This window comes from Urocampus carinirostris, chromosome 2 (genome assembly GCF_059441175.1).
Source record: "Urocampus carinirostris isolate Australia breed hairy pipefish chromosome 2, RoL_Ucar_1.0, whole genome shotgun sequence".
In the NCBI taxonomy this organism is placed as follows: domain Eukaryota; kingdom Metazoa; phylum Chordata; class Actinopteri; order Syngnathiformes; family Syngnathidae; genus Urocampus; species Urocampus carinirostris.
In genome coordinates this window covers 68640569-68655826 of record NC_142350.1, presented here as the reverse complement: position 1 = coordinate 68655826, position 15258 = coordinate 68640569, and the positions used below count along the sequence as shown (strand labels likewise).

General features: G+C 49.1%; 2 protein-coding genes across 3 annotated transcripts; both read right to left on the bottom strand.

The window, feature by feature from the left end:
- Positions 1 to 197: 197 nt before the first annotated feature.
- Positions 198 to 8537, bottom strand: cyp11c1 (cytochrome P450, family 11, subfamily C, polypeptide 1). Its single transcript, XM_088327607.1, has 9 exons — positions 8240 to 8537; positions 6019 to 6174; positions 5745 to 5947; positions 4042 to 4245; positions 3823 to 3971; positions 2932 to 3098; positions 1476 to 1554; positions 1192 to 1401; positions 198 to 861 (listed from the first exon to the last, which is right to left on the bottom strand). The coding sequence occupies exons 1-9, from the start codon at positions 8476 to 8478 to the stop codon at positions 751 to 753; spliced, it is 1518 nt and encodes a 505-aa protein (XP_088183733.1). The 5' UTR covers positions 8479 to 8537; the 3' UTR covers positions 198 to 750.
- Positions 8538 to 9209: 672 nt separating this feature from the next.
- On the bottom strand, positions 9210 to 14239 carry LOC148373108 (uncharacterized). Of its 2 annotated transcripts, none has more exons than XM_088327611.1 (5): positions 13352 to 14239; positions 12243 to 12344; positions 11957 to 12162; positions 11030 to 11117; positions 9210 to 10219 (listed from the first exon to the last, which is right to left on the bottom strand). In XM_088327611.1, exons 3-5 carry the CDS (start codon positions 12136 to 12138, stop codon positions 10013 to 10015), a joined length of 477 nt encoding a protein of 158 aa, XP_088183737.1. In that variant the 5' UTR covers positions 12139 to 12162; positions 12243 to 12344; positions 13352 to 14239; the 3' UTR covers positions 9210 to 10012. The 2 variants fall into 2 exon arrangements, with proteins under 2 accessions (XP_088183737.1, XP_088183736.1); XM_088327610.1 differs by having other exon boundaries at positions 11957 to 12141; positions 13352 to 14238.
- Between the last annotated feature and the right edge of the window lie 1019 nt (positions 14240 to 15258).

The following is a 15258-nucleotide window of genomic DNA, read 5'->3' as shown; positions in this document are numbered from 1 at the left end:
ATACAAAACCTCCGGCCGGAGTTTGCGCGTGCATCTGCGCGCCGTTCTTCGATTGCGTGTCGGTCATCGATATCAAAGCGCCGAGACGTTGAACGGCAGGGGTCGGGAACAAATGCCAAGACATTTTTGTGATTTTGAGAGAGAGAGAGAGGAAGACATAGCATATATTTTGAGAGCAAAAAACACTCAAGCCGCTCTCCAGACAAAAGCTCCTTCTTATTTGCAGTTTATGATTAGTCAACATTTAGGAAATAAAAGTGTCCCATATCTGTGGAAATAAAGCACATTTTTGTCCTGTGAAGAATGGTTTGGAAACAAGGTGCGAGCAAAGTTCTTTTGTAAAAATGTCCCAAAATACAGCAAACCAACATGTATTTAACTTGGCTGCAGACGCGTCCTGTCCTGCGTATAGCTTGGCCCGTTCCTAGCGCTCATTCCGTCGAATCGCTCTCGGCGCTTTGCTAGAACTTTTGGGTGTTTAAAGTGTGTCGCGTGGCTTTTCATTATAAAGCGCCTCGGCCGCGAACGTAGATTGTTTAAAGACGTAAAGGATTCTTTATCCGAAACGGCGACGCCTTGACTTTAAACGCTAGCCAAAAAGTCAACTCTGCCAGAAGTCTACATTGTCTGGGCAACGCGCGTGCCGGAACGGGTGCCGCGGGCATCGTTATAGTAACTATTTTCCGGGGGAGTATTTGATAGCCACGGTTCCCGACCCCCGCGAACGGATCCGGCGTGCCGTCGGGCGCCTCAAAGAATCTTGAAGGTGATGTCGGGCGGCGTCTGGGGCTGCAGGATCAGCGTCAACTTGGTGTCGGGGTCTCGGCAAGACGAGACGCTCAAATGGAAGTTGAGCAAAATCTACAGGGCGGAAAAACAGCAAAACCGTGAGGCACTCCGAAAGGCTTCTCTCGCTTTGGATTTGCTCTTCGCGTTCTCACTCTTCCAAAACCATCCGCTCGTACGTCTGTCAGAAAAAAGGCTGTCCCGTTCAGTCATCCTAGCATGCAGTCGCTCGTTCGTTTGTCCATCTGTCAGTTCATCCGTCCGTTCGTCCACTTATCATTCGTACTTTGGGCTCTCCTTAGATATAGCGTTAGTCTTGTCTAGCATGGTTTCGGGGGTCTCGACTAGCATATTAGCAAATAGCGTTAGCGTCTCCCTTCTTTCAGACCCGAAAGCGTTTCTCACGTGCATGAGTAGAAGCCGCATTTCGTTTTCGGCGATCCTGCGGCCGACGCACTGCCTGCTGCCGAAGCCGAAGGCCAGGGAGCGGAAGGCCCCGCCCCCTCCCGGCCCCGCCTCCCTCATGCGGCCCCAACGGCCGGGGTCCAACTTGGCCGGCTCCTCGAAGACCCGGGGGCTCCTGCCCATGGGGTACAGGCAGGCCTGCACCAAAGTCTAGAGCGGAGCACAGGGAGGTGGCGTGGGCACGGCGGCCGGAGCGACGCTCCGCCCCCGTTCGACGGCCTTACCCCCGCCGGGATCTTGTAGTTTTGGAGGACCAGGTCTCGGACCGGGTAGCGCTGGACCGTCACTCCCACCGGGTACAGCCTGGGGGGGGAAAAAAAAAATGGAGTTTGAGTTTCGAAAGCAAGGGACATTCGTTTTAATATCCTACGTCACGGTATTGGCTGGTTAAAAGTCGGAGGAAAAGAAAGCTGTCCTAGATGCTAACGGTCACGGTCTATTAAAGTCATACAGGATCCCCCCCAGCATCTTTAGGATGTGCTTCAATACGAAAAGATTGGACCGAGGCACACTTCCTATCGGCTAAGAGAAATTCAACGTTTAGGATTGTTGCCGTCCGGTCCGTATTACCCTTTATATCGGTATCATTAGCATTAGCGTGTAGCCTAAATCCCATCAGGAGGTACTTCTCCTAAAAATAAGAAAGAATTCAACGGAGGTAATAAATGATTGGGTTTGTATGCCCAACGTTTGCTTGCTTGTTGGAGCAGCCGCACGCAATCTTTGCAAAGCTAACCGTGGCGTTGATGCTACACGCTAACCCCCAGCTAGGAAAAAAAAGAAAATACTTTGCTGATATCATATGTAGGGTACTACCTTCCTCCAAATTCATTATTTTCTCGCCAGCTGTATACTGTAATATAGTTTTGAACCTTCGGAGTTTTCATTCGTGGTCAGAAGAATAAAAGGGTGCCTCTGTGCGTCGTCATGATTCGGCAACACATTTATTTCACCGCGTGTTCGAAATCAACTTTGGCCATTAATCGGTCGGTGAATCCGAGAACTCGATTTGAAAAGCATCGATAGGAAACTCGGGCCGGTCACGGGACACGCCTCCGATGACCGACGACCTCATCGGCATTCGAAAGGGTTTTTTAGCGTCGCGTCTGCCTCCGGGACAGTGGCCCAGAGGGAGAGCCTGGCTGTCCTTTGCCCCCTTGGACAACGGGGACAAAAAAGGCCCGAGCCCGGAGCCCCGAGGCGGGGAAGCCTGGCGCCCGCCAACCACGAGACCCGAACGGTCCGTGTTTCCTTCCCTCCCTCTCCATCGGCTGAACGCTGGGAATCTTGGTTTTGGTCAGAGGGCCACGCGGTGACGCTTTTCCCACGTGACGCTTTTGTTTCAAAGGTTTCCCAAGAAAGGATTCCGCATCAAAGGGTTTTGAGCAAGTATTTCATTCTAACACATTATGATCTTTGAAATATGTGAATTAGAATCGGGCTAATGGATAGGTACTTCAAATCAATCAATCTACAGATTCTGCAAAACTTCCATTTACGCTCAGCGAGGGTTTTTTCTCCCAGTCCGGCACACGAACCAGACGACAACCGGCGTCTACGACAGCCTTCTTTTCCTCTGTCTTCTAACCGGTGCGAGAATGAATGAATCCCCTCCCGCCAGATACCTCACAATCTTCAAAAACCAACGCAAGTGTTTGGAAATACAGTACGTTGTCAAACCTGAGGATCTCTTTGACGGTGCCTTTGAGTAAGGGGGCCCCCTCCAGGGCCCTGGCCGGGTCCCCGCCGGCCCGGCTCACCGACTCCATCACTTCTTGCCTGACCGTTTCCTGCACTTGGGGGTTGCGGGCCAGCTCGAACAGCGCGAACTGAAGCGGCACCGCCGTCTGGACCTCGGGAGAAGCGCGAGAGCAAAATAATCAGAAAAAAAGAATAATGAAAAAAAAAAAAAAAAAAAAAAAGGAATGAATGAATAAAAAGAAAAGGGATCAATGGGACTAAATGAGAAAAATAAATAAAAAAAAGTGGAAACGGGGAAAACAAGATAGAAAAGTGAAAAAAAGACATAAAAGAAAAAGGAGAAAAAGGTAAAGAAATTTAAAAAATAAGAAAACTAAGAAAAGAAAAGAAACATGTGAAAAAGTCAAGAAAATGAAAATCAAGTAAAAGGAGCGAAAAAGAAAAAGAAGACAAAATGGGAACCAAGAAAATAATCTCAGCGGAAAAAATAAAACAAAAGAAAATCAAAGGAAAAAAGGATAAAAAGGGAAATAAGACAAAAGGGAAAAAAGATCAAAGAAGAAAAAGCAAAGAAACAAAAGGAAAATAAAAATAAATCAAATGCTATAAGGAAAAGGTAAAGACAAAAATAAAGAATTGAAAAATAGAAGCCGCCTGGACCCTATGAAAAGCAGAAAAAAAGGAAAACATAAGGCCAAAAAAATCAAAAAAAGGGGAAAAAAGAAAAGAAAAGAGAAAAACAAGAATAAGGAAAGTTGTAAAAAAAAAAAAAAGAGGAAGAAAATTCATTAAAAAAAAAAAGAAATGAAAGTAGAAAAAAATTAAAATGGAAGGAAGAAAGAAAAATAGCACAATAAGCAAGCCCCCCACCGTGTCCACGGCCCCCGCCATCATCTCGGTGATGTTAGCTTTGATGGCCTCCCGGGACAGTTGTCCTTTTTTCAGCAGCCGGCCCAGGACGCCCGAGGTCTCGTCCAGCTGGGGTCCGCGGGCAAAGGCCCTATTCATCCGGGCGTCGGCTGGTAACAGATTACAAGGCGTTCTTCCACCCTTTGCTTTTTTTTTTCTCAGTTTCCTTTTCTAGCCTACCGTGTGCGAAGATGGTGTCCCAGGCGGTGGCGTGTTGCGTCCACAGGGGGGTGCCAAAGCGCTCCATGAGCGGCACCGGCAGGTAGAGAAGGGGAACGGTGGTGGCGAGCATGCGCTCTACCGCGCCGATGAACTTCTGAGATTCCGCAGAAGGCGAGGACGAGAACAGACCAATGCGCTCGCCGTACAGGACCGAACAGCTAGCTAAAACACAAAATAGCATTGTTCGCACACCCTGCCTGAAAAAGGGGACGTTTTGGGGGGCCCTGGCGGTTCTTAGTCTCCTTCTAGACTCCTTGTGTCATGCTTTTGGGTCCGTCTGACCGTACGTTTTAAGAGGCAGGTAAGGGAGAGGCAGGTTAGTCGCTAGCAGGTGTCCTTCTGAGGTTCTGCCCATGCGCTCGCCTTAAAGGACGCGGCAGCTAGCTAAACACAGAACATTTACAGACCCTAAATGAGCTTTGTGACCCAAGCCTAGGACCTTAACCCGTTCCCAGGTGGAGAGCCGAGCCGAAGACCCTAAAAGCGCTTGAAGACACTGGTCTGGGCAAAACTCTGGGTAGAAACCCTGGCCGCAGACCAGTCCGATCCATGAACCTTGGTGTGAACCCTAGCTATAGACCTTAAAAGTGCCAAAAGACCCTGGTCTTGAGCCCCGAACCTAAGGGGAGACCCTCAAAGATTGTCGACTGACGCCTGAGCCCACGGAAGTAACACCCTAGTTGTGATTTAAGACCCTAGTCTAGGGCCAGAATCCACCCCAAGCAGAAACCCTAGCCTAAACCTGTTTTAAGACTTTAGCCAGGGAACCTACATGCATTTTAAGACCCTAGTCCATGTTGGGCCTAAACCCCATGTAAGAACCATAGCTAGAGATTCCAAATGTACTTAAGGACCCTATTCGGGGTACTCTAACCCTGAGTGGAAAGCCTTTCTGAAGACACGAGGTATACTTTTAGACCCTGGTTCGCTCCCTGAACCCACCTCAGGTGGAAACTCTACCTGGAAATCCTAGGAACCATTTTAAAGACTTGTTCTAGGCCCACATCTGAGTCAAAAACCCCTCAAAAGCTTTGCAACCTTAGTTTCAGGGACAAGCCCAGGTCAGGAACCTTAGCTTAAGAGCCCAAGTAGATGACTTTTGTGTTAAAAAATGAGGATAAAGGCTGTCTTTCGAGCGCAGGTCAAATAGAGACCTACGTGCATTTTAAGACCCTAAATGTCCTAAAAACCTCTAGTCCAAGGCCCCAGACACCCTGGTCTGCTTATAGGCTGGGCCTGGACCTTGGGTGAAAATCCTAGCAATAGACCTTAATGACACCTTATGACCCTAGCTGGAGACAATAAATGTGATTGAAGACCCTAGTCTGGGGCCCTAACCTAGGGTTGAAGCCCTTGGTGGAGACCCTAAGCAAACTTTAAGAGCTGAACCGTTGGAAACCTTGTAAACACTAGCTGGAGACCCTAACTGTGTTTAAAGACCCTAGTCTGGGGCCCTATCCCTGGGTGGAAATAAGTAGCCAATAAGACCCTAGTCCGTGCCAGGCCACCCTAACCTTACTCTAACCTGAATCCTTGCAAGGAACCCTAATAACAGTTGAAGACCCTAAATGCCATTTATTGTCTGGGGCCCAAAGCCACCTAGACCTAAAGGTGAAACTTAGCCCCGGTTTTTGGCAGCAAAAGGGCTGAAAATGTTTGACCTTCCAGCGCAAAGGCGAAGAGGTCCGGACCGGGATTGAAGGTGAGCGCGCGCTGGGCACTTTGGCCCAGTAGGCGGCGCCGCAGCAGCTGACAGAAATCCCGAGCCACTTCCTCCATGTCGGGCAGGAAACCTCGGACGGCGGCGCTCAACATGACTTCCCGGTTGAGCAGCAGACGATCGGCGCGCCACTCGGCGCCGTTCCTGCCGGGAGGGGGCGGGGTCAATGCCGGGAGCGGGTGCGGCTTATACCTGGCGGCGGCGGCAAGACCCACTTGAGGAAGACCCCCTTGTGGTGACCTCGGACTCGGCGGTGCCACGCCCAAGGCTGCAAAAGCATCCGGCGAGGATTCGGACCCTCGTGACGGAAAAGTTCGGCGATGTCCTCCGGCAGCATGATGTTCACGCTGCTCTGGGGGCCCAAGTGCTCCCTTGGATGCGGGGACAAAGAGGGAGGAAGAAGAAGGTTCTCAACGGTCGCCACGGCCACAGACCTCGGGGACGCTTTTCGAAACGACCGCGTCGGGGAAAAAGGAAGGACGAATAACAAAAGGGAATGATGAAGGAAAGAAAAATGAAAAGAACAAAAAACAAAAAAGGGGGGGGAAGAAAAAGGAAGATTAGAAAGAGAAAAAGGCAACAGAACAAAAACATTTATGGGAAAAAGAGATGGAAAATTCAAAAGAAAAGAAAGAAAAATAAAAGACGAATAAGATTGAGCAAATAAAAAAAGGAAAATGAAAAAAAAATTAAAGGAATAAAAGAGAAAGAAGAAAAGAAAAAGAACAAAAGAAAAATAAGTAAAGAAAAATTGAAAACATAAAAAAGAGAGAAAGATAAGAGAGAAGGACAAAAGGGAAAAAAGAAAGAAAACAAAAAAGAAGGAAAAAAAGAAAAAAAAAAAGAAAAAAAAACAGAAGAAAAGCCAAATGAAGGAAAGAGGGAAAAAGTGAATAATGATAATAATATCACAAGGGAAAGAGAAAAGAAAGAAATAGAAGTAAAAAACAAAGAAGAAGAAATCAAGAAAAAGAAATGAAAGATGGAAAGAAGAGGAGAAGAGTTTTCTTTACCACCTATCTCTTCTTTTCCTACTGAAGGAGGCCGCTTTGGTCTCATCGGTTGACCAAGAATAAAGCCACTTCCGATGGGGCGTCTCAGTAGGAGCTAAAAATGGCGGGATAGCGCGTAAAGAAGGAAAGAAGAAGAAAAGTTCTGGAGGAGATTCTAAAAAACGGGGCCATGCTGCCATGCGAGGGACTGCAGGCGAGGAACCTCCAAAACTCTGAAAAAGCGACAAATATAAAAAGCATTCTGGAAACTTGACAGTTGAGCAAAATATTCTGATCAGATCAGAGAACTCTAGTAGGTGGCGCCCCCCTGTGGACGGTTAAGGTGTCCTTTTCTGAAAAGAGCTCACCACTTGGGAGTTTATTTTGGTCCATTGAACTTCCGTCTTAAATCCCTCAACTGCAGATCACGATTCAAATCGATGGAATTCATGGAGGACTTACTTGGATTTTTAAAGAATAAGGAAAGCAAATCTTGAAATATCGTCGCTAGGCGGACTTCAACGTCAACGTTGCCGCGCAAGTTTCCGTCTGTTTTTGAGAGAAATGGCTCTTTGGGCACAGCGCCCTCAAAGGAGCCGGTTCCCTCGCCATCTGAACGGCTCCTGCGATGGCTCGTGTCGCCTTCGTCGCCCAAAATCGTTTTAAAATAGAAACCAGGAACAAAAGGGGGGGAAAACGGTCAAAATCTAGGAAGAAAGAAGAAACAAAGTGCAGGGACACGGTTTTGGGGGTGTCTTTGATGGCTCTTAAACGTTGACTTTGGCCCCAAAAACGGGAACAAAAGTCAACGTGCTCGGTCATTTCGAGCTTGTTTTCTCACTCTCGTTAAGAAAAACCAAAGAGGAGAAAGTCTCGAGTCGGCAAAAGTCCGAAAATTCCATCTGCAAATAGAAATAGGTCTTGGCCTGCGACCCGATGCGTCATCATCCAAATTGTGGAATAGTCCATTTTTAAAAGTTGCGGTGAATAGGTAAAAAAAAGCGAACGACTCCTTTCCTTTCGTACGGCCTCTCGAAAACCTCCCAAGAACGCAAACGAGAAGACGTCGAAGACTCAGATTAAGAGCGATAACAATTGCCGATTTATCCCGATCTACTTTCATCCGGTTCTTTCCCTGACAGACAATATGATAGTTCTCTTTTGGGTCCGTGCAATCCCCCAAAACGAGCAGGAAATTGACAAAAAGGACGAGAAACGTCGACGACTCGTATGACAGGCGATACCTTTTGCCGATTTATCCCGATCTACTTTCATCCGGTTCTTTTCCTTGATTTGTTTCCTTCGGTCTTTCGATTCACCCCACGTATTCTCGTCTTTCCCCGACAGACAACATGATAGTTCTCTTTTGGGTTTGCCCGATCCCCCGAAAGCAGTGAGAAATTGCCAAAAAGGGCGAGAAAGGTCGAGTAAAGGGGTCTTTTACCTGTAAATGGGTCCCAGGCGATGGAAGGAGGCTTGCATGTGCTTATGAAGAAGTTGAAAGCGACCTTCTCTCCAGAAAGTCAACAAATTCAGCCAGCGGTTGGCGCCCGTGTGCGGGATCTCCTCCAGGCTCTTGAGGCGTCCGGGGTCCGGGGGGAGCTCCTTCGGACCCTCGGAGCCGCTCCGGGCTCCCGCGGTCGCCAGTCTCCTCGCGGGAGCGCGCATCATCCTCGTCGCCATCGCCGATCGCGTCTTCGCTCCGGCGCGTCGGCCGAGGGAGACCCCCTGGGAGAAACCTTGGCGTCGGGGCCCGCCCCCCGCCGGCCCCTGCGATTTATGGACCCCGGGTGGAAAAGTCAAGTACGTGGGTCCATCCAAACACATCCCGAAGGGAAAATCCTTCAACCCCTAGTGCTCATACTCCTTTCCCATCTTTCTCCAGAATCGAAAAACAGTCGGAAGGGGTCTCTTGGCGTAGGTCCGCCCGAGGCAAAACATTTCTTCTTTTTCTCTTTCCGAGCAGAAGAGAAGAAGAACGAGGAAAGGAGAGAATCGTCGGCGTAAAATGGAAAAGGGCCAAACAAAAGTCAAGTGGGAAAAAGAGAAAAGAGAAAGTGAGATAAGCGGCATCCCCAAAAGAAAAAGATGAAATCAACCTATTGCAAAATGTTTGGGTCTTCGGGGCTGAGAATTTGGAAACTTTTTCTCGATTCTGGAAAGGAGTTCCGGATTCCTTTCTCGGACTATTTTTCCGATACGGTTCGGTCCAGAGAGCGTCTGAGACTTTTAGGTCAAGATAGGATAGGATTGAAAGTCGGCCAGAACAAGTTCCCAAAATGGCTTCCTATTGTGTCTTATCACAAAGGAAGCGATACTCTCAACATTTGAGCTTCTAACGATCCATTTTTCAGTTCGTCGCGATGAATAGTGACGGATGGGTTCGGAAGGAACATCATATAGACGCACAGAGATTTGATTCAAACAAACTACGTTTTATTGACATGACAAGGAAAATGGGATGAAACGAAAGTACAACGTACACGGTTGACCGGAGAAACTCGCATTTATAGTCAACAAAGGAGAACATGCGTGGGGGGAGTTGAATAGAGGAGGCAAGGTTGTCATTTCTGAGAGAAATCCAGGATCCTGTGCTATTCCTGTGCCCGATGTGAGAAATGTACCTCACCCCTGGGTAACACATTTCACGGCCACCCCAAAACCAGCCAGCATCTTGTCCATTTTGTGACCGGGTGACCTCGATAAATAAGGCGGGGTTTGGGGGTCACGTCCGGGCCAACGGAAGGAAGCGTTTGAGGGCCCTCGAGTGAGAAGTTTGCCACAAAAGAAAAGACAACATTTTTTGCCGCGCGCGCCCGTCGGTAAATTTCTTGATTTATCACGACGCGTGAACACAGACGTCGATTTTTTTTATTTTATTTCAACGGAAAAACTCGATCAGTCGGTTGTGGAAATTCGATCCACAAGAAAAGAGTCGCGTGTGTAAAGTCTCTAGACGGAAGGCAAAAGGGGGCCAAGTCTCTGTAGCAGGAAGAAAAATAGGGGGCCACGGGGAGATCTGTAAGCAAACAGAGAATATCTACAGATGTGTCGAGTAGAATGAAAGAAATCCTATTTGTGACTTGAAATCACGATGTTACAAAACTGTGTTTTTCCCAAAATCGGCCTGACCAAAATAAAGACGAGACGGGGGTGACCGGATGAGGAAACAATAGAATAAGAAGCGGCTTTCTCTTTTTTCTCTCGTCGGCCTCCATCACATGAGGTGGCAAGCGCGTCCCCGTGCCGACGCGGGGGCCTTCCGGGGGGCCCCGGTCGGCGGCCCCAGCAGGAGGCCCCTGAAAGCGTCCGACAGGCCCCCGTCTTTGCGCTCCATGTCCGGTGCGACCAACTCGGCCAGATGGCGGGGGAGCCCATCCACTCTTCCCCCCGCGCTCTTCAGGTACTTGGCGTCTTCCGCGTTCTAAATTGGATCCAGAGAGAAGATTTGAAAAGTACCGCATTTACTACCACACTCCATAGCTGCCAATCTGGATGCAATAGAAATGAACACAACATGAATCGGAGTCCTTTATTTATCCATTTTCCCATTTATTTTATGATTTCTTTGAATCGGATATTGCGGAGCATTTTTTTTTTTTTTTTTTTTTTTTTTTTTTACTTCCGCGTGTATTTTATCGTGTATTTTGTTGTTCTTTTTCACATATTTCGGTGTATGTAATTCATTTTTGCAGTGTATTTTGTTGTGTACTTTGTCGTTATTTGGTCGGGTATTATGTTGATATATCGGTGTGTATTTTCACCTTTTCATATTTGATTTTAAGTCAGTTCAATGATACACTTTCCAATTGGTCCTTTGAGCCGGATATTGTCTATTTGTAGGTTTTTATTGTTGTACGGTCCTCCCCTGTTCTCCATTCGTTATTGTCTTCTCTCCTTATCGGGTTGTATTTGGATGCTCTTTTTTGACTACGTGTTCTAATCTTTTTCTTCGTCAGATTTTGCTTCTCTATGAAATGAACCGTGTTTTCTTTACGACCGGGAGGTGAAAAATAATACACGCTGTCCCTTTAAAAGACTAGAGAGAATTAGAGGGAGCTGTTCGCTTTCTTCACCCGTTCCCTTCCGGGTCAACGGCAGCTTTCAACGCCCGGCTTTGGAAAGGCGCGTCGCGCAATCTGTCTCGCGGCCGCGATCGACGCTCTCACGCCATTGGCATGAAGGTGTTGAAGGGAGGGCGAGGGAGGAGTAAGGAGGCGTCTCCCGGACTCACCTGAGCCAAATGATATTTGCAGCGGAAGTGATCTCTCATGGCCGCTCTCTCGGCGTTCTTCCGAGCCTGGGAGGCTCGGCGGAGCTTCCTGTCGGTGAGACACGCCAAAACGTCAGATATCACCGCTAGGTGGCGCGGCCGTCCCGAAACCGGTGCTACAAAACCAACCGCAGCGACTCAAGGGGACCGCGCCGTGACGTTTTTGCGTCTCGTTTCGAAGAGAAGAAGAAGGGAAAAAGCAAGACGCGATTCAAATGTAGAGGAAAAGGGAACGAGAAAGAAAAGGAAGAAGGAAAAGGGAAAGGTGGGAGAAAATGCAACATAACAGAAAGAAAAAAGGAGTGCCATCGAAAGACAAAAGACAAGTGGAAAAAGAGAGAAAATTAAAAAAAAGGAAAAGGGAGAAAAAGGAGACACGAGACAAAAGAGAAAAAGGAAAAAGGAGGAAGGAAAAGAGAAGAGAATCGATACGATAATAAAAAAAGATTTAAAAAAAAAAAGAAAAGGAGAAAAGGGAAGAAAGAAAGGAATGAAAGAATAAAGCAAGAAACAGAAATAAAGGAGGAAATGGAAGAATGAAAGACATCATCAAGTAAGACAAAAAAGAAGGGAGAAAAGTAAAAAAATGGGGGAAAATGGAAAAACTCGGATAAGAAAAAAAAAAGATGAGATAATGCTATTTTATTTCTTTTTCAAGTTTTTTTTCCTTTACCTTCTTTAATTTCTTTTTATTATTTTCTTTTGTTTTGTTTTGTTTTTCTATTTTCCCTTCGAAAAACGAGAAGAAAGGTGTTGCGGTTCGGTCACTCCGAGCGCGCGTAGTTCGTCTTGTGTTTGGTAGCGCTCGCTTTCCGAGCGCACTCCAATTTAGCACACCGTCCCTTTACGGCTTAAAGTTGAAGCGAAAGCGAAGGCGCCAAGACTGACCTCTCCTTGTCCAAGTCGGCCTGGTATGCGGGAACCCCGGCGTGTTTTTCGGGGCTCCTTCTTCCTTTTCTGCACTTGTCGCGTTTGGCGCAGAGTTTGGGGCGGGCCGGGGCCCCCAGGCAGCCCGCCAGCCCCAGCTTGGGCAAGCCCGATCCTCTCTTGCCTCGCCACGACGAGCCCATGGTCTGCCGACGGGACGGACGCGTCTCGGATTTTGGAAATCTCGGACGTGAGCGAGAAGCGCCCTCTGGTGGAACGGTCTCCCGTTTCACTCCATTCGTCTTACCGGCACGGAAGGAGATCCGGAGGGAACTACTTTGCTCCGGCTTTTGTATCGACGGGGAAGTCCATGAAGGACGCGCGCGCTGTGGAAAGTCACGTCGTCTTCCTGAAAGCAGAAAGGTCAAACGTGCCATCGCGAAGCGCAATCGTGAAGGTACGGACCCGCTCTCGCGTTCCTTCGGCAGCGAGAGGAGATCCCGGAAAATCGACAGCGCGCTCTCGGGCGCCCTACCCGCACAGGTAGAGATGGCTATACCGGACACGATCGAAAGGATTTTCTCAACCGGTCTGGTAGATTTAAAGAGACGGATACGTATCGAACCCTGTGACACCACGACGCCCGACGGTAAACCCTAGTATACACCGAACCGGGCCAGTAAAACTGCTATGCCGTTCCACACCGTCGGCAAACCGGTTCGGCGCCGCTGTCGGACGAGGTCGGTAAACAAAGGATAGCATTAGCGGAGATAGCGGACGACCCGTATCGTCTTCCCGTTTCCATTAAAATCCTCCGGTCTGCCTGACTTCAGTCTGCATTTTCTGTACTACTAGACTGTAAATGGAGTATCCCCATACACCAGTGCTGATCTAAAAGCTAATGAAAGTCTGAATGTTTAACAATTCTTGCTCGTCAGTATGCGGCGATGCGCTTCGTTGTGTCGAAAAAAATGCCCCCCGGCGTGAAAAGTCCCCCTGGCGTGCAAACGTGACTAAAATGACTTTGTATCTCGATTCGAACCTTGTCGTGAAATCAGCGCGTCGAAATATTGATTCTGCCGAAACCCGGTTATATCTTCTGAACGCGCGTGTTCACACGATTACGGTTTCGAATCGCAATGGAAGCAACTCGTTAACGTCGGAAAGAATGACACCGACTAGCTAGTTAGCACTAGCTAACTTACTGGCAAAAAGTGGCGCTTCTATTCTTCTGTCGCAGTGACGCCTATTTGTATGAACTCGACCGCCGTCCGTCACGGTTTACCTTCCGCCAAAGAAGGCGACGCGGCGTGAGGGACTCAATACGCTCTGGTATTATTCTTGTACCAGGGGCCCCGATACAAAGGGGGCGCGCGTCCTAAAATCTGGGTCCCTGAAGTCCAGAAACACGCTTACCTGCGGAAGGTGCCGATTGACGACTCCCAGAAAGCTCCGGTCGCTATGGACGGTGTCCCTCTCGAGGTCTGTCGCCGTCTCCTTCTCGGGGTTCTTCAGATGGTGCCTGAGGATTAGCGCTTAACCGAGAAGATCTCGTTAGCCGCGGCGGCTAAAGCCTCACGTGCTCGAGGCTTAAAAGGAGGAAGACGCCGGCAGCGTGTCCGGCACGCCGACGTGGAATGTCGGGTCACGTTCTCCTGAAGGGCTGGATTGGAACCTTGGAGTATCCAGATTGATATTTTCTCTAGTCTCTCCCTAAGCAACCTTTAAAGACCACAACCGGAGACCCTAAATGCGCCGAAAGACTCACCCTGGGCAGAGACTCGAGTTGAAGACCCTAAACACACTCGAAGGCCATAGACAGTGACCCTTAATGTGCTCGAAGACCTTAGTCTCGGTTTCTCTTTACCCTCTTTCTCCCGCTAAGTCGAGACGGCGGAACGGGTTTGGTCGAGGAAGGCCCGCGAGGCGCCTCGTGAGCCGAGCGCCCTCGGCGACTTAAGGGGACTTAGCTTGCGCGGGTGACACGCTAGCACACGCGAGCAAAGGGGACACGGGAATCGGCTTTATCGTCCGTGACGGTTGCAAAAAACACTTCTCTTTTTGGTCATTTTCTTTTTGAAAGAAGCAGAAAAGTGTCCCGTTTGGGTCACTTTTCTTCCTCCATAATACACACGGTGCTCTTCTACAGTTTTTGGATCGAATCAGTATTCCATTTTTGATACGTTGCGTCATTTCTTTTCACGAGCGTCCAAAATGGCATCGGGAGCTTCGTTATTTTCAAGGCCGGGCTTTATTTTACGAGCGTCACCTTCCGGAGCGAAACGGCCAAGACAAATAAAGCGGCCGACGCCGACGGACAACTGTCCAGATAAGAGAAATGACGAGCGAGGTCGAAAGCGAGGAGCGACGCTCGCGGCCGAGGCCACGAGCGAGCTCGCCTTGACCGGGCCGCCCGCGCTCCATCGAGGACGTAGCGCCAACCGTTTTTGGCTTTTGTCCGCGCGTCTTCATAGAAAAGGGAAACGGCGCTCCATATCGAGTTTCTTTCCCAAGGGAAATCAAAGGCAACGAAAAAGAAAAACCCGAGATCCTTTTCGGATTGTCCCGTTCCGTGCGATTTTCTGGAGTCCGGAGTTGACACGAGCGTCATGTTTTGATTTCCCCGAGTGAAAACATTTGGTTTCTTTGTGCCGCGTCGTCATCTTTTGCTTTCGTCGCCCATCCTGTTCTGCCTTCTCATTGGCTAAACGGTCCCGAAGAGAGCCCCTATCCCTCAAAAATGCGAGTTGACCAGTATATAGTACTTCATTTCTGAAAGAATTGCTCTGGACTTTCGAAATGTCGTTCTTTGCTTTCAACGCAATAAAGAGTTGACGATGCACGGATCCCTTAATCGCCTAACGCCTGATTTGAGAACCGACTACTGATAAGCAAGTAGCTGACCCCTGCTTAGTGGGGAGTCGACCCCTACTTCGCGTGGGGCAGAACCCTGATTCGCGGGGAGCCGACTCCCGATTCGCTGGGAGCCGACTCCCGATTCCCGGGGAGCCGTCTCCCGATTCCCGGGGAGCCGTCTCCCGATTCCCGGGGAGCCGACTCCCGATTCCCGGGGAGCCGACTCCCGATTCCCGGGGAGCCGACTCCCGATTCCCGGGGAGCCGACTCCCGATTCCCGGGGAGCCGACTCTCGATTCCCGGGGAGCTGACTCCCAAATTGTCGGGGGCCAGCTCTCTTAGACGAAAGAGTCCACTCAATGAGCGGTCGTGTTTGCGAACGGCTTCATTCTCTCGAAGGGAGTCGACTCGCGTCGATCGCATCTGAGGAACGGCTCGCGGAGCCGCGACGATTGTCGGACGCGCCC

Excerpts from the sequence above, each read along its gene's own strand:
- cyp11c1 (XM_088327607.1), bottom strand. The coding sequence starts at position 8,478 with ATGGCGACGAGGATGATGCGCGCTCCCGCGAGGAGACTGGCGACCGCG. Across the intron at positions 1,402-1,475 it reads ACTACAAGATCCCGGCGGGG|ACTTTGGTGCAGGCCTGCCT; the intron begins GTAAGGCCGTCG and ends GCTCCGCTCTAG. Across the intron at positions 862-1,191 it reads TGCGGCTTCTACTCATGCAC|ATTTTGCTCAACTTCCATTT; the intron begins GTGAGAAACGCT and ends TCCGCCCTGTAG.
- LOC148373108 (XM_088327611.1), bottom strand. The coding sequence starts at position 12,138 with ATGGGCTCGTCGTGGCGAGGCAAGAGAGGATCGGGCTTGCCCAAGCTG. Across the intron at positions 11,118-11,956 it reads GCCGACTTGGACAAGGAGAG|GAAGCTCCGCCGAGCCTCCC; the intron begins GTCAGTCTTGGC and ends TCTCACCGACAG. Across the intron at positions 10,220-11,029 it reads GCAAATATCATTTGGCTCAG|AACGCGGAAGACGCCAAGTA; the intron begins GTGAGTCCGGGA and ends GATCCAATTTAG.